General features: G+C 51.6%; 3 protein-coding genes across 4 annotated transcripts in view; all 3 read right to left on the bottom strand.

Moving 5' to 3' along the window:
• HOGA1 (4-hydroxy-2-oxoglutarate aldolase 1) overlaps positions 1–10,175 on the bottom strand; it is a 30,768-nt gene extending 20,593 nt beyond the window's left edge. For both annotated transcript variants that reach the window (XM_009010097.5, XM_078346199.1), the window contains exon 1: positions 9,622–10,175. In XM_009010097.5, the coding sequence (XP_009008345.3) occupies positions 9,622–9,832 (211 nt within the window). In that variant the 5' untranslated portion in view covers positions 9,833–10,175. The remainder of the gene's footprint in view (positions 1–9,621) is intronic.
• Positions 3,107–4,311, bottom strand: C12H10orf62 (chromosome 12 C10orf62 homolog). Its single transcript, XM_003734503.6, has one exon. The coding sequence runs from the start codon at positions 4,133–4,135 to the stop codon at positions 3,473–3,475; it is 663 nt and encodes a 220-aa protein (XP_003734551.1). The 5' UTR covers positions 4,136–4,311; the 3' UTR covers positions 3,107–3,472.
• Positions 10,176–10,639: 464 nt separating the features above from the next.
• On the bottom strand, positions 10,640–22,436 carry ANKRD2 (ankyrin repeat domain 2). The gene is made up of 9 exons (XM_002807456.7): positions 22,340–22,436; positions 17,490–17,591; positions 17,030–17,188; positions 16,827–16,934; positions 13,867–13,965; positions 13,407–13,505; positions 12,096–12,194; positions 11,807–11,905; positions 10,640–10,945 (listed from the first exon to the last, which is right to left on the bottom strand). Exons 1-9 carry the CDS (start codon positions 22,424–22,426, stop codon positions 10,796–10,798), a joined length of 1,002 nt encoding a protein of 333 aa, XP_002807502.4. The 5' UTR covers positions 22,427–22,436; the 3' UTR covers positions 10,640–10,795.
• Positions 22,437–23,303: the final 867 nt, after the last annotated feature.

The raw sequence follows: 23,303 nt of genomic DNA, 5'->3' as shown, positions 1-23,303 counted from the left end.
ATTTTGGGAGGTTGAGGCAGGCAGATCACTCGAGGTCAGAAGTTCGAGACCAGCCTGGCCAACGTGGTGAAAGCCCATCTCTACTAAAAATAAACAAATTAGCTGGATGTGGTGGTGCACACTTGTAATCCCAGCTACTCAGAAGGCTGAGGCAAGAGAATCGCTTGAACCTGGGAGGCAGAGGTTTCAGTGAGCCGAGATAGCACTACTGCACTTCAGCCTGGGTGACAAGATCGGTCTCAAAAAAAATAAACAAAAAAAGCAAGCTGACTACTTGTGCTGTTCCCTTCCACCTGGAACACCTCCCAAATGCCTCGAGGGCCGACAAGCCGGTGCTCAAGCCTCCTCCCCAACATTCTGTTCTCCTCGCCCAGTGCTTGCCTTACTTCGCCTGGATGCATTCTGGCCTCCTCTCTAGCACCTCGCATAGGTGTTGAGGTGTGTGTTGACAATTTGTTGTATGAAAGAAAAAGAAGTTGTGGATTTTTTTGTCCTGGTCTGCAGCAGAACTTTTTTGCATGAGGTAATTCATAACCTCCCTCTGGAAAGAAATTAGGATTCCTGATGAAATGCTTAAGCATTTTCCTGATGAACTTTATTTTATTTTGATTTTATTTATTTTATTTTTTGAGACAGAGTCTCACTCTGTTGCCCAGGCTGGAGGGCAGTGACATGATCTTGGCTCACTGCAACTTCTGCCTCTTGGGTTCAAGCAATTCTCCTGCCTCAGTCTCCCGAGTAGCTGAAATTATAGGTGCCCACTACCATGCCCAGCTAATTTTTTGTATTTTCAGTAAAGATAGGGTTTCACCATGTTGGCCAGGCTGGTCTCAAACTCCCAATCTCAGATGATCCATTTGCCACCGCATCCCAAAGTGCTGGGTGTGAGCCACTGTGTCCAGCCCCCAATGACCTTTAATAGAATTAAGACTGGATCTGAAAAATCTGCCACCCTCCCAGCCAACTCTCAGGTAAGAGCGGAGAAGCTGTTAACTACTCTTCTTTGTCTTTATGTAGTCTTAACAGTGAGCGATCTGACCATTCTCTCTCTTTTTTTTTTTTTTTTTTGAGACGAATTCTCACTCTGTCACCCAGGATGTAGTGTAATGGCACAATCTCTGCTCACTGCAACCTCCACCTCCCAAGTTCAAGCAATCCTCCCACCTCAGTCTCCTGAGCAGCTGGGATTACAGGTGCACACTACCTTGCCCAGCTAATTTTGCATATTTAGTAGAGATGGGGTTTCACCAGGTTGGCCAGGCTGGTCTCAGACTCCTGACCTCAAGTGATCTGCCCATCTCAGCCTCCCAAAGTGCTTGGATTCTAGACATGAGCCACCATGCGCAGCCTGATCATTCTCTTTTAATAAAAATGTCTTAACCAAGAGTGTATATTTGAGTTAGCTGCTTCCAGGTCATTTTGCTTGTGGCACAACCGTAATCAAACTTTGACATGCACTCATAATCAAATTATCTGAAAACTTTATTTAACTCAAAATATTGAATTACTTTTAGTCTTACAGAAGAATTTCAAAAGTAGTATAGGGATTTTTTTATTCATCCTTCACCCAGTCTCCACCAATGATAATGTCTTACCTACCTATAATACGATGACCAGAACCAAAGAATTAACATTGGTACAATGCCATTAACTAAGGACTTTATTTGAATTTTGCCAGTTTGAGTCTGAGGTTATAGTGAACTAGGATATCACCACTGTAATCCAGCCTGGGCAACATGGAGAAACCCTGTCTCTACTAAAAATACAAAAAAATTAGCCCGTGGCCCCTGCTACAGGCATGAGGCATGAGAATCACATGAACCCGGGAGGCGGAGGTTGCAGTGAGCCAAGATTGTGCCACTGCACTCCAACCTGGGCAATGAAACAAGACTCTGTATCACAAGGCAAAAAAAAAAAAAAAAAGGGGGGGGGGAAGAAGAAGAAGAAGGAAAGGAAAAAGAAAGAAAAAATAGCCAGGTGTAGTTCCACACACCTGCAGTCCCAGCTACTTGGGAAACTGAGGTGGGAGGATTGTTTGAACCCAGGAGGCAGAGGTTGCCGTGAGCTGTGATCGCACCACTGCACTCCAGCCTAGGTGGCAGGAGTGAAACCCTGTCTCAAAATAAATAAAACACAACAAAACAAACCAAGAAAAAAAGGGAAAAGAAAAAAAAACCAAGACGATGAGGATAAATAGCTATTGCGTGCAGGGCTTAATACCTAGGTGACAGGTTAATAGATGCAGCAAACCATCATGGCACACATTTACCGAAGAAGAAAACCTGAACATCCTGCACATACATCCTGGATAAAATTAAATTAAATTAAATTAAATCAAAATAACAACAACAGCCGGGCACAGTGGCTCACGCCTGTAATCCCAGCACTTTTGGGAGGCCGAGGTAGGTGGATCACGAGGTCAAGAGATCGAGACTATCCTGATCAACATGGTGAAACCGCATCTCTACTAAAAATACAAAAATTAGCTGGGCATGGTGGTGCACGCCTGTAGTCCCAGCTACTCAGGAGGCTGAGGCAGGAGAATTGCTTGAACCCAGGAGGCGGAGGTTGCGGTGAGCCGAGATCGTGCCATTGCACTCCAGCCTGGGTAACAAGAGTGAAACTCCGTCTCAAAAACAACAACAACAACAACAAGAGAGTGTTGTGCCCACTCAGTAGCTCTAGACCTCAGTGGTGGGGAGGCACTAGCATGGATCCCAAGGGGCCCCAGGAAGCAGGTGGGGCCAGGGAGAGAACTGCCTTGTAGAATGCCACATGACTTGAAAACAAAGATAACAGTAAGAGGACAGGGGCCCTCCTTCCCACCTGGCTTAGTTACTTTCCTCTGAAACCTTGTTTCTCTCCCAAGCCCAATACCTGGCTGCTCCCCTCTTCCCTGGCCACATCAGGTTGTGGGTGTTGAGATGTCTGGAGGTGCCCCTTCTCCAGAACCTGAGACCAGGGAAGTTGTTTTAGGAAGCATCAAATCAGGCCCAGTGAAAAGTCCCCACACAGGGGCCCACACACAGAGGACTGCTGGAGAGGGAGCCCCCTCCCTCCATCCCTGCCAGGCCCTAGGCTGCCCACAGAGCCCCTGGACTCAGAGTGAGGGCACACCAGGCTTTATTGGCTCCATTGCAGGCATTGGCATCAGTGTGGGGCTCTAGCCTGCTCCTGTCTGTCTTCTCTTGGTGGGTTTTCAGAGGCCTCAGGGTCTGTCTCAGCTGTGCCGTGTTCTCCCAGCTCTCCCTCCGACAAGGGCCATCGTCTGTGGCAGACCCACGCATGGAGTCAAAAGGGCCTGTGATCCGTGTGGGGAGCCTAAGAAAGCAGGGATTTGGGCGCAGCATCTCACCCTGGGCTACGTAGATTGCCCCGTAGGAGAGAAAATGGGCCTGTGTGTGTGAGCCAGCCTTGCTGGGGGCAGGGGCATCTCCATCCATGGTTAGGTGGCTTCCAAGGAGTCACAGATCTAGTGTCTGCGGTTGGGCAGGCTGTGGCTCTGGTGGCTCAGGTGGCCATGGTGACCGTGGCCATAGAAAGTGTGTGTGTGGTTGGCACCAGCTATGGTGTTTTCCTGCTGGATGAGGAAATTCCTTTGCAGTTTCATCTCCACCTCCTCGAGGGCCCTCAGCTCCTCCTGGTTGATGTCCTTGGACTCCAGGTGACCTGAGTGCTGGTAAGCTGTGGCCTGCTGCAGCATGGAGTGAGCCAGGTGGCGCCCCTGGGTGTCAATCTCCTTGGCGCAGGTAGCCACAGCGGCCCACGTGGCCTCATCGGCCGATATGGCTTTTCCAGACTCCTGGTGGATCTCTTTGATCACCGAGGACCCAGATGTCTTCTGCCTGCTGCTGAAGGCTTCCCGGTGCACAGCAGAGCCCACTTCTCCACGCCTGGTGGTGAAGGTCTCCATGCGAATCGTGGTGCTGTTCTCTCCACTCCCACTCTCAGTCTGGGGAGCACTGCCGCTGGTGATGGCATGGTTGCTGGGGGGCAGATTCTCTTCTGAAAGGCAGCTAAAGTGAGATTTGATCCAGCTTTTTTTCTTTTCTTTATGGAACTCTGGTGACTTGTCCTCGTCTGCCGCACCATTAGAGATTTGCTTCCTTCTCCTCTTTCTCTGAACCCACAGCATGAGACCTCCACCTCCTAGCAAGAGGGCAGTTCCCAGCACCACCTTGCATGATGGCTGCTGGATGAACTCCAGGAAGGTCTCCAGGACCCCACACCAGGCAGGCAGAGCTGAGAGCACGTGGGTGAGCTCAGGTGGTACAGTTCATGCTTCAAAGGGCAGGCTCCATAAGGATGTCTGGCAGGCAGGGCCCCTGCTGCATCCTCCCTAGGTGCTCCCCACCACCTCAGCAATGAGCCCCATTGTGAGGAAGGCAGTTGGGGGTGGGGTGGGGTGTGGTGGGGGGAGCCCACAGCATTCCTCATGTCTAGCCTGGCAGTCATTGCCCGAGGCCTGGGTCCTGTTTCCCACCCTGACAGCTGTCCGAAAGCTCAGTGAAATGGCGGCTTCTCCGAATCCGAGTCCCTTCTGCCTTCTGCTTGTAACCCATTCTGCAACTTAGTCCTTTGTATCTTCCAGTCATTTGTTTTTCTCTCTCTCCCCATCTGGTGGCCTCAGGGGGCAAAAGATGCTGGGTCAGGCTGGCCATGGCAGAAGGACCCCCTTGACTGGGTTGGCATCCATTCCTGGCCACCTGAGACCAGTGCACCCCTCCATCCAGGGCCCATGTCTGCTGCCAGCCTGGCATATTCCATCCCCACTTGTAGCCACTAGCCCCACTACAGGGCAGAGTTCAGAGGGAGAGGGACCCAGGAAGGAACTCATTCTGGAATAACTAACATGAGGTCACAATTGGGGGAGGCAAGCAGTGGGCTAAAAAGGCAGAGTGGACAGGACAGGAGACTTCATCAGGTCCAGATCCCGGGGGCCACTCCTGGATGGAGGCTGCTACCTCTTGCCTTAGTGATACACCTGCAAACCTGAATTTGCCCCCCATAAATAGGCATAGTTTGGGTTGTGAGCAGGTGGGCCAGCTGGCCAGGCTTTCCATAGGTGCAGACAACTAAAAGCCTAATTAATCTCCAAGGCCTCTCAGGGAACAAACAGGCCTGGGCCACTGTGTTGTTTTTTTTTTCCCCCTCGAAAGCATCTAGCCCATTAAAAAAAAAAAAAAAAAAAAAGCCAAAATATCAGCTGGGCGTGGTGGCTCATGTCTCTAATCCCAGCACTTTGGGAGGCTGAGGTGGGCGGATCACCTAAGGTTGGGAGTTCAAGACCAGACTGACGAACATGAAGAAACCTCATCTCTACTAAAAATATAAAATTAGCCGGGTGTGGTGGCACATGCCTGTAATCCCAGCTATTTGGGAGGCTGAGGCAGGAGAATCGCTTGAACCCAGGAGGCAGAGGTTATGGTGAGCCGAGATCGTGCCATCGTACTCTAGCCTGCGCAACAAGAGTGAAACTCTGCCTCAAAAAAAAAAAAAGGAAAAGAAAAGAAATGCCAAAATAGGGTTGGAAAAATTGCGATGTTTTAAACAAAATATTTTCTTTAACAGAATATTGGTTTTAATATATACAAAATATTATATCATTGCAAGAAACCATGGTCCATCTATGTATGGAAGGAGTAAGACGGGAGTGTTTTATGAGGAACCTCATCTTCCCAGGCCTGCTGTACTAGTTCTGTGGTTGGCCACTAACCTCATTTGGAAATAACAATTCAAAGTCCATCTTTGAGGGTGTTTATGGCTGTGAGCTCAGGGCCATACAGCCCTTCTGCAATGACTCCTTCCTCTACACTCTGGTCATAACTTTTATTTAGAAAGAATACTCTTTATTTGAATAATTAGTGCAAATTAGCGATGCTAAAAAGATTTTTTAAAAAGAGCTACACAGGGCTGGGCACGGTGGCTTAAGCCTGTAATCCCAGCACTTGGAGAGGCCGAAGCAGACAGATCACTTGAGCTAAGGAATTCGGGACCAGCCTGGACAATACGGCAAAACCCCATCTCTACCAAAGATACAAACAATTAGCCAGGCAAGGTGGTATGCACCTTTGGTCCCAGCTACTCAGGAGGCTAAGGTGGGCGGATTGCTTTAGTCCCAGGAGGCAGAAGTTGCAGTGAGCTGAGATCATTCTACTGCATTCCAGCGTGGCTGACAGAGTGAGACTCCATCTCAAAAAAAAAAAAAAAAAAAGAGGCTGAGCATGGTGGCTCATGCCTGTAATCCCAGCACTTTGGGAGGCTGAGGTGGCAGATCACCTGAGGTCAGGAGTTCAAGACCAGCCTGGCCAACATGGTGAAACCCTGTCTCTACTAAAAATACAAAAGTTAGCCGGGTGTGGTGACAGGTGCCTGTAATCTCAGCTACTTGGGAGGCTGAGGCAGGGAGAATTGCTTGAACCCATGAGGCAGAGGTTGCAGTGAGCTGAGATGGCACCACTGCACACCAGCCTCGGCAACAGAGTGAGACTCTGTCTCAAAAAAAAAAAAAGAAAAAAGAGCTACATTGTTTCATAGTTTCAGGCAGTGCTTTCCAGAAGAATCTCTGACACTTCACCGATTCATCCAGGGCAGCTTTCCACCTCATATTTATTTATTTTAATAGAGGCAGGCTGGTGCGGTGGCTCATGCCTGTAATCCCAGCACTTTGGGAGGCTGAGGCAGGCAAATCAACTGAGGTCAGGAGTTCGAGACTAGCCTGGCCAACATGGCAAAACACTATCTTATGCGCCTGTAATCCCAGCTACTCAGGAGGCTGAGACAGGAGAATCACTTGAACCCAGGAGGTGGAGGTTGCAGTGAGCTGAGATCAGACCACTGCACTCCAGTCTGGGTGACAGAGTGAGACTCCGCCTCAGGAAAAAAAAATAGAGACAGGGTCTCACTATGTTGCCCAGGCTGGTCTCCAAAAGAGATCCTTCCGCCTTGACCTCCCAAAGTGCTAGGATTACAGGTGTGAGCCACTGTGCCTGGCCCACACCTTCTCTTTAGAGGACCTTTAACTGGCTGCAGAAGGCCCTTACAATGTGATATGTTCCCTCCTCTGAGCCTCTGAGTATTGGGTCGCAAAGTCTACCTCAGTGGCCAGGAAAGGCAAGAGAAACACAGATTTCAGGGGTAAAGTTGTTTGCATCTTCCTTTCTGGGCATTTTGGCTGCATCCTGGAAGCAGGAACGGGACCCTCTGTCTCTGTGCTCTCCATGACAGTGCCTCGGGAGGATTATGTTGACCCTGTGGCCTGGAGCCTGAAGACTCAGTTCCTATTCTAAATGAGGAAACTGGATTTGAAAGGTTAAGTGATTTCCTCAAGGTCTCTGTAACTGGCAGAATTGGCAGGATTCTTGCCCATGTCCTCTAACTCCAGATGCTGGGCTCTTCCTACCACAGCCCACTGCCTCTCTGGCATGGGGGTGAGTGATCAGATGGGAGTTGTAAGGGAGACAGACAAGTGGGTATGTGCAGCCCATGGCCCGCCAAGTCCATGGAAGCCTGTGCTCCTGGGCATCCCATGCCCTCTGCAGGAGTAGGTGAATGGCATGGAAGGGAGGGTCCAGAGAAGAGTCTGGGGATCTTTGCGGATTCTCTGGGTGGCAGGCAACAACAGATGCAAAGTCCACCCTCCCCACCTGAGCTAGAGTGTCCTTGAACCTTGAAGCTGAAGCAAGATCTTCACTTAGAGGTTCAAAATTCTTCTCACTTCATGAGAACCAGGCCTTCACCAAACCTCCAGGCCTCACAAGCCAAGCACCAGCAGAAACTTAGACAGTGTGTCCCTGCTCAATGTGGGCCTCCACAGGTCATTCATTGTCCCCAAAGAAGGGGTGCATTCCCTCAGTACTGAGCTATGAATGATCAACGTGTCCATCAGGCCAGGTCACAGTCACAAAGCAGCTTTGCCGCAATGCCAATCAGACTGTCATTTTAATCATTATTGCCGTTGGAATCAGTACCTTCCAATGTATATGGCTCTACAGTTGACAGCTGCTTTCACTCAAATTCTCTCAGATTTTTTGTCCAATCATCCCATAATATAAGCATTATCATTCCCATGTGTCCTATAGGGATCATCCCACAGAAAGTCAGTGCCAGAGCTGTTATTTGATTTTTTTTTTTTTTTTTTTTGAGACAGAATCTTGCTCTGTCACCCAGGCTGGAGTGCAGTGGTGCCATCTCAACGCACTGCAACCTCTGCCTCCCAGGTTCAAGCTATTCTCCTGCCTCAGCCTCCCGAGTAGCTGTGGTTACAGGCGCCCACCACACCTGGCTAATTTTTGTATTTTTATTAGAGACAGGGTTTTACCATGTAGGCCAGGCTGGTCTCGAACTCCTGACCTCAGGTGATCCACCTGCCTTGGCCTCCCAAAGTGTTGGGATTACAGGTGTGAGCCACCACGCCTCGCCTGATTTTGTTTGTTTGCTTTTTTGAGACGGAGTCTTGCTCTGTCACCCAGGCTGGAGTGCAATGGTGCGATCTCGGCTCACTGTAACCTCCGCCTCCCAGATTCAAGTGATTCTCCTGCCTCAGCATCCTGAGTAGCTGGGATTACAGGCACCTGCCACCATACCCAGCTAACTTTTATATTTTTAGTAGAAACGGGGTTTCACCATGTTGGCTAGGCTGGTCTCGATTTCCTGACCTTGTGATCTGCCCACCTTGGTCTCCCAAAGTGCTGGGATTACAGGCGTGAGCCACTGTGCCCCACCCAGAGCTGTGATATGAAACCAGAGTCCAAGGCCTACACGATACTGCCTCAATAGGAACCACACCATTCCCAAAGCTAGTGCCAACCAGACACGCTGTTGAAATAGTGTGGTCTAGCAGCTCCGAAAGGTTTATAACGAGAGTCAGCGAGGCAGTGAAGCGGAACATGGGCATACAGTCAGATGAGGTGCAGCTATGTGTTAGCCGAATGACCTTGGGTGGTGACCATGTCACTCCGAGCCCCAGGTTCCCATCTGTGGGATGGTGCTATAAAGAGCACTACGTCAGGGGACTGCACGGTAAGGAAGGGGAATGGGTGGGGCGGGGCAGGCCGGACTTGCCATTTTCTTCTACTTTCATTTATTGTGCCAGGGACTCTGTTACATGTTGAGTGTCGCAAATATCTTCTGGTCCCCAACCTCAAAGCAGGGGAGACCCATGTATGTAGAGATGGGGGTCATAGGAGCCACAACAGAGAGAACTAATTCTGCCAAGGAGTCTTTGTCCAGAAGAGAACATGCAGAAAAAACTTTTGAGGGAGCTGGGACTGTGGCTGGGCTGCCACGTGACTGCAGCCAGATGCCCTCACATCTGCAAGGCTGACAAGGACTTTCACACCCATTGTCTAGTCCAACCCCAGAATAACTCTGGGAGCTACAAAGGCACTTTAGCAGTTTACAGCTGGGTAAACTGAAGCAGCTGAGGTCTGGCTTAAGGTTACAGGCCCCTTGATTCCAGATCAGTCCCGGCTGTTCCTCTCCCATAACAAAGTGACCCACTGAGTACCAGACTACCCCTGGACAGCTTGACAGAGCCTGTGTACCCTCCCTTGTTTTCTGGCTAAAGAGAATAGGGCCACTCACATCTCCCCAACTCTCACGGAGGACAGCCCCACTTACCTCGGAAGGGGAGGGTGCCCAGTTTGTGCAGATTCTCCTCCAGTTTCCCATAGTCCACCTCTGCAGTGGCAGTGAAGGGGGTGGTCACAGGGGGGTAGATGCCTGAAATGTCCACCTTCTTCCCCTCCCCTGAGGCCCAGCCCCTCACATTCCTGGACAAGCCCCTGCTCAGCCCCTGCCTCACAGAGGACCAGACTTGGGGACCCAGCATCTCTGCAGGAGGCCCGAGGCACAGTTGGTCTGTGTCCCAGAGTGAGACTTAGTTTGGACTCTTTCTAACCCCCTATTAATGATCAATGTGTCTAGTTAAAAATTTGCGGCCTCCCTGACTTGTGGCCACTGGGCCAGGCCTGAGCTGAGTGTCCCCAGGGTCAGGGGCAAGGCCCATAGGCCTCAGGGGGCCGTCTTCTTTCTGGGTAGCAGCTGGAGAAATGCCACAAAACAGTGTCCCTCTGGCCAGATGTAGGACTGGTTTCTGGGACCCGAATACTAAAGGGTATCTCCAGCGGGATCTGGGCCCTCCTCCCACCATTCCCAGCCCCAAAGCCAGAAGCACCGCCAGGTTTCCACGGGCAGTTTTGAGGCTGGTGGAGCTGATTGGCTGAGCAGGCCCTGCCCTGTGGGAGGCGTGGCAAGGCTGGGTAAGAAGCTGCCTGTGACAGGCTGTCCCTCCCCTGCCCCAGTCCCCTGCCAGGCTCCTCCTGCCAAGACAGCTACGTGACAAGCCTGTGCTAGCCACACACAGCCCCACAGGACAGCAGTCACCAGGAAGGGGGCCCAGGATGAGAGTATCACCAAGTCAATCCATGCAGGGGCCAAGCCTGGCCCCAGAGACAAGGGACGGGGCAAGAAAAATTGAGTGACAGGGAAGAAACGAAAAGAGACTGTGGCAGAGAAGCTGCAGGGCTGGCTTCCAGGCTCAACTGGCTCCCAGTTTCCCTCCTCCCCAAGCCCACATGTGGCCCAGTCTTCCTTCCTTCCTAAAGATTTCAGACACAAATGGAAATGAACATCACAATTAGCAAAAACAGCCTTTTTATTGTGGTAGTTTGTGGGTGCTCTTGGATAACGCAGAGGAAAGGCTGGGCCCTCGGTGAGCTCTGGGAGCCATTCTTAGGATCATCTGGCTGCACACAGGGAGGGGCCGGGTAGCTGGCTGGGCTGGAGCAGGCGTTCACTGGGCTGGCACAGGCTGGGGGGTCTCCCGCCCACTCTCATCAGGCCCCTCCAGCCCGTTATGCTCAGCCCCCGGCTCAGGATGCTCCAGGGCGTGCCGGGTATCAGCCTGCCACAGCTGCACCAGGTCCGTAGGGGTCTTTTCTGCCTGCAGGGGCCAAGAGAAAAATCTATTCACTGTCCTGAAGGCTTTCCCGGGAGGTACCCTCATCTACACCAGCGGTGCTTCTCAAATGGGAGGCAACTGGCAATGTGTGAAGACACTTTTGGTTGTCACCCTGGGGGATGGGTACTACTGGCATCTAGTGGGCAGAGGCCAAGCATGCTGCTTAAACATCCTACAATGCATAGAATAGTCTCCTACAAAAAGAATCACCCAGCCCCCAATGTCAATAATGCTGGGGTTGAAAACCCTCATTTCTACCTTCTCCATATCTTCCTGCTTTTCTCATTATCCCTTTAGCCTTTCTTGAGCCTGAGGGACTCTCCCATGCCCTCCTTTTGTGAATGCTCTGGGCCCCAAAGAAGAACTGGAACAAAGTGTCCCCTAGTCCAAGGTTCCCTGGGCACCTTCCCCTTCCAAGGACTTCCTGCCTAGATCCTAAGAAAACTCAAAGGCCACCAAGAGCTGATATGGTGTGCTAGGAATTGTCATGCCAGCCAAGTGCTCAGACCCTTCCAGCTCTTCATGATTCTGGCCTCCTTGGGCCTGCATGTGAGCACCCCCTCTTTGGGAAGGCCTCTTGGGGTCTTTGGGAAGTCTTTGGGAAGGCCTCTTGCTGCCCCTTCTGCTGTCTCTCTGCACTTGCACTCTGGACATAGAGACACACATAGAGTGGGGCGGGCAGTTGGAGCGGTGCTCTAGAAGAGGACAACGTTATGTACTATGGTACTGGCCAGAGCCAATGATACCTGTCCCTAGGTGGGGGGGTCCCCGAGGGGCCTGGACAGCCCCTCCATTATGTGAGTGCTCACAGCCATGACTGAATCAGGGAGGGAATGAACTTACCAGGTTCTTGGTCATCATGTCAGCCCCATGCAGGAGCAGCAGTTTGATGATCTTGTAGCGGTTGAGTCTCACAGCGTCATGCAGGGCAGTGTCTCCTTCCTAGGGTCAGTGTGGCACTCAGTATGGCCCTTGTGGGCAGTGGGAGGGGGCAGGGTGATGGGAGGTGGTCTAGAGACCCTGCTCAGGAGCCAAGTCCTGAAGGCCCCAGGAGGAAGGGCACCACCTGCAGGAGCCTGCAGGCTGCTCGCACGCCCACAGCAGGGTGAGCAGCAGGCAGGCTGGCACTCACTCTGTCTCTGGCATTGATGTCCAGGCCCAGGGATAGAAAGTGCTCCACAATCTCCACACGCCCTGTCCGGACTGCCACATGCAGGGGGGTGCTCAGCAGCTGGGTGGGAGGAATCAGGAACTGCTAGTTGACAGGGCCTGAACTGTGGTACCCCTGGGGAGGATGGGCTGTCCTAACTCCAGCTTAATCCCTCTTCCAAGTTCTAGTGCCAAGGCCTAAGCCTTGGAGGGGCAGAGAATGGTATAATTTCCTACCATCCCATTCAATGGCCTAACTCTAAAGCCTTAAATGCCACTTCCTCCAGGAAGCCTTCTATGATTCTCCTCTCACTCAGCTGCTCACTCATCTACCCTTCTTTTGATAATCATAATAGATGTTATTTATTGAGAGATGACTATGGGATGGACATGGCAAAAGCTTACAAGGCATTTGCCTTGCTGGGCACAGTGGCTCACGCCTGTAATCCCAGCACTTTGGGAGGCCGAGGTGGGCAGATCACAAGGTCAGGAGTTCAAGACCAGCCTGACCAACATGGTGAAACCCCGTCTCTTCTAAAAATACAAAAATTAGCTGGGTGTGATGGCACATGCCTGTAATCCCAGCTACTCAGGAGGCTGAGGCAGAATCACTTGAACCCAGGAGGCAGAGGTTGCAGTGAGCTGAGATCACACCACTGCACTCCAGCCTGGGCTACCAAGCAAGACTCCATCTCAGAAAACAAACCAACCAACCAACCAAAAATAAGACATTTGCCTTATGTTGAATAAATAATTTATTTACATATGTTTTCTCACCTAATCTACACAAGAACTCTGCAAGACATTTTACAGATGAGGAACAAAAGCTCAGAGGCTGTCACTTGTTCAAGGTTGTACATGAAAGAATGAGTGAATAGAAAGATGGTGCATGAATAAATAAATGAATGAGTGGATGAATAGATGGAAAAATGGATGGGTGAATAGAGAGCTAGATAGAAGGATAATGATGGATAACATGAACAAATCTTGCATCTTTTGAGTGGTCCCAAAGCCCCCAAGACAGTGAGTCTCTTCTCCTCCCTTCCTGTCCACTCTTCCTGCTCCCATCCCCAGATGGTGGTTCATCAAGGGCCTGTGTGGATGGCAAGGACCTATCCCTAGGCTGGGAGGCCCAGTAGGACACTGTCCTGCAGAACTAGCTTCCCTGTTCTGCAGCCAGAAACCAGACTAGCTTGCTACCTTCCTGCCCCCCTGGGCTTTCCTGCCCTTGGACCCCTGCCTTCCTCCCAACAGCCACCCCGATATCTGTTGCCTCTGAGCATTGTTGCCTCACCTTATCCCTCATATTGGTATCTGCTCCTCGGCTTTGCAGAAGTTTCACCACCTCTAAGTGGCCGCCACGGCAGGCCCAATGCATGGCTGTGCAGTCCAGCTAGAAGGAAATGATGGGATCTAACTACAGAGCTACAGAGAAGAAAGTATCCAGGGGGAATGGACCTCAGCCAGAAAGACAGAGGGATATCTAGGGGAAAGGTACAGGGAGCAGGTCTGGGCCTGGGCAAGGGACCAAGTGGAACAGAAAAACACTCAGGGCCCATCCGATCCAAGCCAGACTCACAGAGGATGCTTAGGGAGGAGAGGGGCTTCCTCGAGGTCACATAAGCCACTGAGGTGGAATCTGGCCCCTCAGCAACCTGTTTGTGTTTCAGGTTGGCACAGGGGGTAGGGAGAGGGTGTCTGTTGGTGCTGGACCCACCTTCTGTCTCCCGCTGAATACCTGCCCTCTCACTCACCCGATCCTGGAAGTCCACAGTGGCCCCACTATCCAGAAGCTTCTCCAGGATTTCCACATGGCCTTCCAGGGAGGTTCGGTGCAGTGCTGTCCGTCGGAACTGTCCCCAGAGAGGCTGTCAGGGCCTGGCCTCTGGCTCCAGGCCTGAGCCCATCTTCCACCCAAGCTGAGGCCCAAGTCTTCCCCCCAGCTTGATTCTCTCCCCTGTGCTTGGCTCCCATGTTTTCTTTTTCTTTCTTTCTTTCTTTTCTTTTTTTTTTTTTTGCAATTGAGTCTCACTGTCACCCAGGCTGGAGGGTAGTGGCGCAATCTGGGCTCACTGGAACCTCCAACTCCCAGTTCAAGCGATTCTCCTGCCTCAGTCACCTGAGTAACTGGGATTACAGGCATGCGCCACCATACCCAGCTAATTTTGTGTATTTTTTTTTTTAGTAGAGATGGCATTTCACCATGTTGGCCAGGATGGTCTTGATCTCATGACTTTGTGATCCACCGGCCTTGGCCTCCCAAAGTGCTGGGATTACAGGTGTGAGCCACCTCACCCGGCCACCCATGTTTTCTGTGTTCTTCCAGTTCCCTTATGCTTTTTCCAGACTAACCTGGGAGCCCTCTGTCCTGGGGACCCCAACCTTCTCACTGCCCCCCAAGCACATCAAGCCACACCTCTACACAGGTGGTTCCCTCTGCAGGCATGCCTGTTTTGTCCTCACTTCTTGGAAGTGCTTGATAAAATCTGCTACTCCTTCAAGAGGCAGCTCAAATGTCATCATTTCCTTGAAACCTCTAGGCCAGGGCTGCCCCAGGACCCAGATGACTCTTGACTGTGAGAGCCTGTTCAAGGGCAGGTCAACTCTTGCTGGACACCCTGAGTGCCTAGCACAGGGCCAGAATGAGGAGGCGACACTGATCACTGATTCAAAGGAAGAATAAACTTTTGCCCTTCTCCTTTCTGCCCTGGACTTTGGAAAACTCAGGCCACAGTATCTTTCCATATTCTAATGATCCGGTTACAGGCCACAGTGAGTATCTTTCTGTATTCTAATGATCCGGTTACACGTCGGTCTCCCCAAGGAACCAACCCTGGTCTGTTTCTCTTTTTCTATTCTGGCACCTAGTGTGGTGCTCAGAAGTAGAAGGTTCTTGGACAGACTGAGAGGATTAAGACTTTGGAGTCTAAAGAACGGAACGGACATGTGGTCAAAGTCTACAATAATGCAGACCAAAGGTGGGAAACCACTCATGGGCTAAATCCCAGCATATGAGAGCAAGAAAGCACCCCAGGAAGTGTGAAACAGGCAGTTTCAGGGAAAACAAAAAGAAGCATGATGGGTGATGGAAAATTTTGAAAATATGGCTGCAAGGGGCCTGGCGCCATGGCTCATACCTATAATCCCAGCACTTTGGGAGGCTGAGACAGGGAGATCACCTGAGGTCAGGAGTTCGAGACTGGCTAACATGGTGAAACCCAGTCTCTACTAAAAATAGAAAAATTAGCCAGGCATGATGGTGGGTGCCTGTAATCCCAGCTACTTGGGACTCTCAGGCAGAAGAATCATTGAACCTAGGAGGCAGAGGTTGCAGTGAGCCACTGCACTCCAGCCTGGGTGACAGAATGAGACTCCATCTCAAAAAAAAAGAGAAAAATGTGGCTGCACAACATTGTGAATGTACTTAATGCCACTGAATTGTACACTTAAAATGGTTAAAGTGGCATGTTTCTTTTTTTATTATTATTTTTTGAGATGGAATTTTGCTCTTGTTAGCCAGGCTGGAGTGCAATGGCGCGATCTTGGCTCACCGCAACCTCCGCCTCCTGGGTTCAGGCAATTCTCCTGCCTCAGTCTCCTGAGTAGCTGGGATTACAGGCACGTGCCACCGTGCCCAGCTAATTTTTTGTATTTTTAGTAGAGACAGGGTTTCACCATGTTGACCAGAATGGTCTCGATCTCTTGACCTTGTGATCCACCCACCTTGGCTTCCAAAAGTGCTGGGATTACAGGTGTGAGCCACTGCACCCAGCCCAAAGTGGTATATTTCATGTTATGTTTTACCTTGATGAAAAAATAAAAATAGGCCAGGTGTGGCTCAAGGCTGTAATCCCAGCACTTTGGGAGGCTAAGGTGGGAGGACTGATTGAGCCCGGGAGGCAAAGGTTGCAGTGAGCCGATTGTGCCATTGCACTCCAGCCTGGGCAACAGAGTGAGACTCTGCCTCAAAAAAAAAAAAAAAAAAAAAAAAAAAAATCAGTACTATACCATGAGAAACAAAAATATCATATCTTAGCATGTGCTTGATAGTTTCTTCATTCATTCAGTGAATACTCACTGAGGTGCCAATATTCCTTTTACCAAATACATATATATTATAGAGAGAGAGACATATATAGACAGAGACAGAGAGAGAGAGTCTCTCTCACTCTGTTGCCTAGGCTGGTCTTGAACTCCTAGGCTCAAATGATCCTCCCACCTTGACCTCCTAAAGTGCTGGGATTACAGATGTGAGCCACGCACAGTGCCCAGCCTAATATTCCATCTGATCACCATAACATGTTGTGAGGGAAGTAGGCCATTTTACAGAGAAAGAAACTGAGGCATGGAGAGGGCACCAACCCAGCCACAGATCCCACGTTGTGAGTGGCAAAGATGGGATCTGAGCCCACATCCTCTGGTCTTGGTCTCTTTTTATTTGATTCCATTTTTCTTTCTTTCCTAAGCAAACATGTGACATTTGTTACTCTCTGCAGGTGATTCGAGTTGGAAAAGGGTCTAAGAATTTAGGTCAATTCCTGTCCGAGGAATGGACACCCCATTCCGAGCCCTCCAGCCACCCATCCATCCAAAGAACACCTGTGCCTCCTCTCAGGCGCACAGCCTGCTGACCCAGAGTGGGCTGACCCAGGAGCTGAGCAGAGTGGGGTGGCAGCTGACAGGGAGGCTGGTCAGGGGCGGCTGCGAGCATCACCTGGTCGCACGTGTCAGCGGACCCCCCGTCAGCCAGGAACTTCTCAATGACATTCATTTTCCCCTCCACCGCGGCTTTCAGGAAGGTCTCCTCATCCACAGGGCCGGTCTGCAGGTGTGGATGCAGCAGTCACAGGCGCCCCTGCGACCCAAGGCCTCCCGGGCTCCCCCCCGCCCACTCGGTGTCCTCCCCAGGACCCTTACGATCTCCTCGGGCTCCGGGGGTGGCTCATGCGAGGCGGCCAGGGCGTCCCGCTTCTTCTGCTTGCGTTTCTTCCGCAGCTCGATGAGGTTCTGGATCCCGCCCACGTCGATGATCTCTCGCCGCAGGTCCAGGGATGTCTTGCGGACGCGCTCTTGGCCCTGAGCGGGGATGGCCTATCAACCTCCAGGCTGGGCAGAGAGGTTGCGGGGCTTGGGAAATCTCTGAACTGAGCTGGTGGTGGGGAGGATGCGGTGGGCAGGGAGACCCTCTCAAGAAAGAAGGAACCAAGGTCTAACCCTCCTTCCAGGCCTAGATTCTCAGATTGGGAGAATTCTGACTCAGCAGCTCTGGGGTGGGGTGGAGATTCTGCCTGGCTAGCAAGCTCTCCCCGGGGTGCTGAAGTGCCGGTCCATGGGTCACGTGGGGAGAGGTGCAGACACTGGGTCCTCCCGGGCTTACCTTCACCTTCTGTAGGGCTGCACTCTGAGCCCCGTGGTGTTTCTCATCCTCCAGCACCAGCAAGTCCATGGGCAGCTTCTGGCGTTCGGCTCCCCGGAGTTTCTGCGATCCAAGGAAAGCTCCTTCTCCAGGACCCGAGGAGACAGGTAGCCTCTCCCCTAACCATGCCAAGGACACTCCGCAGGGACCTCCTTCTGGGTGGTCTCAGAGCCCTTCTGGCTGATCCTGGAGAGCCCTCAGCAAGGGCAGTGCCCCTGGAGAGGCCCCCAGAAAGGGCGAGTTCCCCACCTCAGCCTCAGCCACAGTCCCAACCCTGAGCTCAGACACCTGCCCACTGACTGGCCTGGATCTCTGCAAAACATTAACAGCCAGCAGAGTGAGGTTTTCATGAGATTAAATATAGTCACTCTTTCAAGCATCAACATTTTTTTTTCTTTACCTTTTTGGCATTAAAAATTCACTTTGGCTGGGTGTGGTGGTGCCAGCCTTTAGTCCCAGCTGCTGGGGAGGCTGAGGCAGAAGCATTGCTCAATCCCAGGGGTTCGAGACTAGCTTCAGAGACATAGCAAGATCCTCTCTCTAAATAGGCCAGCCACAGTGGCTCATGTCTGTAATCCCAACACTTTGGGAGGCTGAGGTGGGAGGATCGCTTGAGCCCAGAAGTTTGAGATCAGCCTGGGCAATATAGTGAGACCTTGTCTTTACAATAAATTTAAATAATGAGCCAAGCATGGTGACTTTTGCTGTAGTCCCCGCTACTCGGGAGACTGAGGTGGGAGGATTGCTTGAGCCCAGGAAGGGGAGTTTGCAGTGAGCCAAGATCGTGCTACTGCACTCCAGCCTGAGTGATGAGAGAGAGGGAGAGAGGGAGAGACAGAATGACCCTGCCTCAAAAAATGAATAGGCCAGGGACGATGGCTCACACCAACGATCCAGCACTTTGGGAGGCTGCGACAGGTGGACTGCTTGAGCCCAGGGGTTTGACACCAGCCATGGGCAACATGGTGAAATTCCATCTATACTAAAAATACAAAAATTAGCCAGGCATGTTGGCACGCACTGTAGTCCCAGCTACTCAGGAGGCTGAGGCACAAGAATCTCTTGAACCCGGGAGGTATATGTTGCAGTGAGCCAAGATTGCACCACTGCACTGCAGCTTGGGCAACAGAGTGAGACTTGGTCTCAAATAATAATAATAATAATAATAATAAAATTTTAAAATAAACAAATAATTCACTTTGATGAAATAATTGTGATGAGAGATAATTGTTTCTTAAATGGCCTTACTTGGCAATATACAATCTGGGAACTCTTTGTTAGATACCTTTTTTTTTTTTCTCAGCTGTCACTGACCTGTGAAGTCTAGAGCTTGGAAACTATTGCTTTCAGGGGAACAGGGCAACGGGAGCAGCAGCTCCTCAGCCTTCAGCCTGAAATGGGCTCTAAATCCGAACCTTCTTCTCACTGTAACCCAGGTTCAATGCCTGTCAGGTCTCCTCTGCATTTGCCCTTTGATTTTGCTTCTTCTCTCTTTGTGATGTGCTGGCACCCCCATCCCTGCAGTCCCCACCACGCAGCTTGTGTGGCTATGTCCAGGAGCAGTTGCCCAGGTTGGAGGGTCCAGGGTCGACGTGGCGGCTGGAAAGGAGGCCACCCTTACTTGGTGGCACTTGGGTGCCTTTCACATCCTTCCTGAGCTCCCACACTAGCTCCTTCAAGATGGTTTTGAGAGTGGATTTGCCAAGTGTTCATTCTGAAGGTCCTATTTGCCACTGCTTTCTCTCTTTCATGTTGGGCTTCGTGGTTGGAGGTCACCTCAGTGCTGACCTAACCTGAAACACTGCATCTTCTTCAAAGGACGAGAGAGAACTTGGGGCTGCAGCTACTGCTGCATGTGGGACTCTGGCTGGGCTCCTCAGGGAGCATCCAGAGGGCCAGCTTGTGTCTTAATCATCTTGGTGTCCCCAGCATCTGTGATAGGCCCTAGCACATAGTAGGTGCTTCAGCATCTCTGCTAACCGTTAAGTTCTCAGTGATGACCTAACCCAGTAAGCTCCCCACAATGGAACTCCAGCCCCTGAGCTGGCCTCTGGGGCCCTCCTTCCCCTCCCACCCTGGGGATGGGGCACAGGCTAGACAGAGACTCTCCAAGAACCCTGCCAGGCTGGGGCCTGGTAGAGACAACTGACAACTCTAATGCTCACCCACATCTTCCCCAGATGCTATAGCCCTTCATTTCAGGTTTGTCTTTGTGGGCTGACACACAGTAGGTGCTCAATAACTGTTTGCTGCATTGAATGTGAGTTCATGAAACACACAAAGCTCCCACCGGTAATTACTTCATAGACTGTCGTGCAGATTAAATGACAGAATGCCTGTAAAATGTTTAGCACAGGGCCTGGCACTCGTGTCCTGCCAGCTCTGTAGCTATATTTATTGGATGAATGAACAGAAGAGCACGCTCTGCATCCCCTTGCTAAGGTCCCTGTGTCTACTGGCAGCACTCCAGAACCGGCACAGCAGCATGACTCACCTGCCTGGTGCCAGCCAACCACAGGCACTTGCCCTTGGGGGAGCGAGAAGTGGGATTCCTAGAGATCCAGGGATGCTTGCCCCAGCCAGCACTCAGTCCAGGCTCTTTCCTGACCTCACCTCTTCTTCCCTTGGGTCCTGACCCTTCCCTCCTCCTCACCCCTCATTCAGTCACACTCCTTTTTTTGAATGGCATCTACCTCCAAACTGATGTATCTCCTCCCTCAATTCCGGTTAGGGCCAGCCTTTTCCAACAAGTTCTCAGGGCCATCAGAGCTGCCTTCCTAAAATAGGTCAGATGGCACCACTCTCCCTCACTCAATAGCATCTTCTGCCTACAGAATAAATATATATTTTTTTCTTTTTTTTAAGGAGTCTCACTCTGTTGCTCAGGCTGGAGTGCAGTGGTGCAATCTCACTGCAACCTCAGCCTCCCCAGTTCAAGTGAGTCTACTGCCTCAGCCTCTCAAGTAGCTGAGACTACAGGTGCATGCCACTACACTGAGCTAATTGTTGTATTTTTAGTAGAGATGGGGTTTTACCATATTGACCAGGCTGGTCTAAAACTCCCAACCTCGTGATCTGCCTGCCTTGGCCTCCCAAAGTGCTAGGATTACAGGCGTGAGCCACCACACCCAGCACAGAATAAGTATCTTTTACATGGCCCTCTCTGGCTTGTGACTTTCCAGCGTTAGTCCTACTACCAGACTTTCTCAAAACAGCCACGCTTTCACTCACGGAAACTCTAGCTTCTGCGTTTCCTTAGGCTGGAATACCCTCTGCTATCCTGGACTCCACTGAGTCTTCCTGAAGGCCCAGCTCAGGTATCCTCCTGTCCACAGAGGAGTCCTTTTTTTTTTTTTTGGACATAGTCTCACTCTGTCTTCTAGGCTAAAGTGCAGTGGCACAATCTTGGCTTACTGCAACCTCCACCTCCCGGGTGCAAGCGATTCTCCTGCCTCAGCCTTCCGAGTAGCTGGGATTACAGGCATGCACCACCACATCTGGCTGTTTTGTGCTTTTAGTAGAGACGGGGGTTTCACCATGTTGGTCAGGTTGATCTCAAACTCCTGGCCTCAGGTGATCCACCCGCGTCAGCCTCCCAAAAATACTGAAATTACAGGTGTGATCCACCCGCCTCAGCCTCCCAAAATACTGAAATTACAGGTGTAAGCCACTGCACCCAGCCCCTACTCTTAATTTTATTTAAATTAATACTTCATCTAGTGTCAGCTCTGCCAGGAGGCCAGAGCTGTAGAAATGGGTGGACCAATAAGGCCCAGACCCTGCCTTCTTTTTGCCAACCCAGCATTCATTTTAGCCCACTTGTCAGTTTCATGGTCAACTAAGAAACAAGGCAGAGGGAAGAAATGGCTAAATAGAGGTGTGAATCAGAAGAGGAACTCAAGGAGCTCATGAATTGTTCTGAATGCCCTCAAGGACTCCTCTATGGACAGGGCCAGGTGCAGTGGCTCAAGCCTATACTCCCAGAATTTTGAGATCCGAGATCCAAGGTGGGTGGATCACCTGAGATCAGGAGTTTGAGACCAGCCTGACCAACATGGTGAAAACCCCATCTCTACTAAAAGCACAAAACAGCCAGATGTGGTGGTGCATGCCTGTAATCCCAGCTACTCGGAAGGCTGAGGCAGGAAAATCACTTGAATCCAGGAGGCAGAGGTTGCAGTGAGCTGAGATTGTGCCACTGCACTCCAGCCTGGGCGACAGAGGGAGACTCCATCTCCAAAAAAAAAAAAAAAAAAAAAAAGAGTAGGACAAGTAGCATCCCTGCCCCACTTCACTTCCTTATCCCAGAGAAAATGGAATTGCCCAGAACACCACACTCCAAAGGCCTCCCCAAGGGTGGCCAGCAGGCTGGCAAAAATCCATGCTTCCTTTCCCAGCATTCCTTCCTCACTCTCCTCTTCAGTGGCCAAACACTGGTGTCACCCCACTCCAGCCTCCCACTCAGTCGCAGGGGGATCGCAGGGCCACACATTCCAGACAGTCCCGGGCAGCACCCAGCTGTCTGCCTTGTACAGCCCACTATCTCTCAAGGCCCAGGAGGGTGGGCAGTCTCAGGAGGCCCAGCTCAGCTCCCCACCCCACTGACTCAATTTTGGAGGCTGAAGTCTCAGTCTTCTGCTGCCAGCAATACCCCCTGCCAGTAATGCCCTGGGACAGGAATAAGACCCAGCTGGGCTCTTGACAACATCTGCCCCTCCCGACCACAGGTGTAGCAGCCAAGCTCTTCCTCCCCTTGACAGCAGAGTTGGATCTCCTCAAACCCCCTTGGGCCCCTCCACCCCTGCCCGTACCTCATTCTCCTCCTCCTGTGCCAGTCGCTGCTCGATGAGTGCCGTGGCCCTCTGCACCGCCTCGGAGTCCTCCATGGTGCTGTCCATAACCGCCTCTGAAGGCCATAGGGGCTCGGGGGCTTTATAGGCCACAGCACCCACCCCACCCAGCTGGGCGCCTTTGCCATGAGCTCACCGGCCTAATTCTCCACCTGATTCCCCAACCTGTCACCTTCACCTCGGGAAGCCCCAGGGAGCAGGGGGAGCCAGGGCCAGGGAGCAGGGCCAGTTGCTCCGCCAACTCCTGGCCTATTAGAGCCGGAGGGCACCGTGTCCCAAGAGCAGGGCTGCAGGAAGAAGCGTGTCCAGCCTCTGTCCTGAGTGCTTGGGCCTGGCTGGGCCTTAGCCAAGGCGGCTGGGCTGCACAAGGGACCTGCCAGCTGCATGCTCTAGCCCAGATGACAGTGCCACCTGCTGGATGCCTGGAAACCCTGCTCAGCCAGCTCCAGGACAGGGGCCTGAAAACCACACGTGGGGACCAGGACAGTTCTGTACTCCCAGGCTGCCCTGCAGCATGCCCTGCTGGCTGTGAGGAGGGTCACACTCTACTTGTTCAGGCCAGGGCAGTAGTAGCAGTTAGGGCAGCCATCTCCCTCTTAGATCGCAGCTCATGCTGGCCTTTGGCTCTCTGGGGTCCCATACGCTCCTCCCTGCTCCCCAGTTATGCATCAGTGCATTTGGATGGGTGACTTTTAGTCACCAACAAACCTTATCCAATCTGTCTCCTCCCTTGGTGCCTCAGAGTAAGTGCTCAAGGAGGCTCTGCAGTGCTTACAGGGTCTTGCTTCAAGAGGGCGGTCTCGGGAAACCACTAAGCCCAGCTGAGGAGGAACAGCAGCTACTCCGATCCTCCTACCCTCCAGGGGTTTCCCTGTCAGGCCCAGACAGTGCCAGGCTTTCCTGGCCAGGAGGCTGGCCATGCTCA

This window comes from Callithrix jacchus, chromosome 12, assembly GCF_049354715.1.
Source record: "Callithrix jacchus isolate 240 chromosome 12, calJac240_pri, whole genome shotgun sequence".
Classification (NCBI taxonomy): Eukaryota; Metazoa; Chordata; class Mammalia; order Primates; family Cebidae; genus Callithrix; species Callithrix jacchus.
Note: the sequence above shows the minus strand (reverse complement) of the source record. Positions and strands in the feature narration are given on the sequence as shown.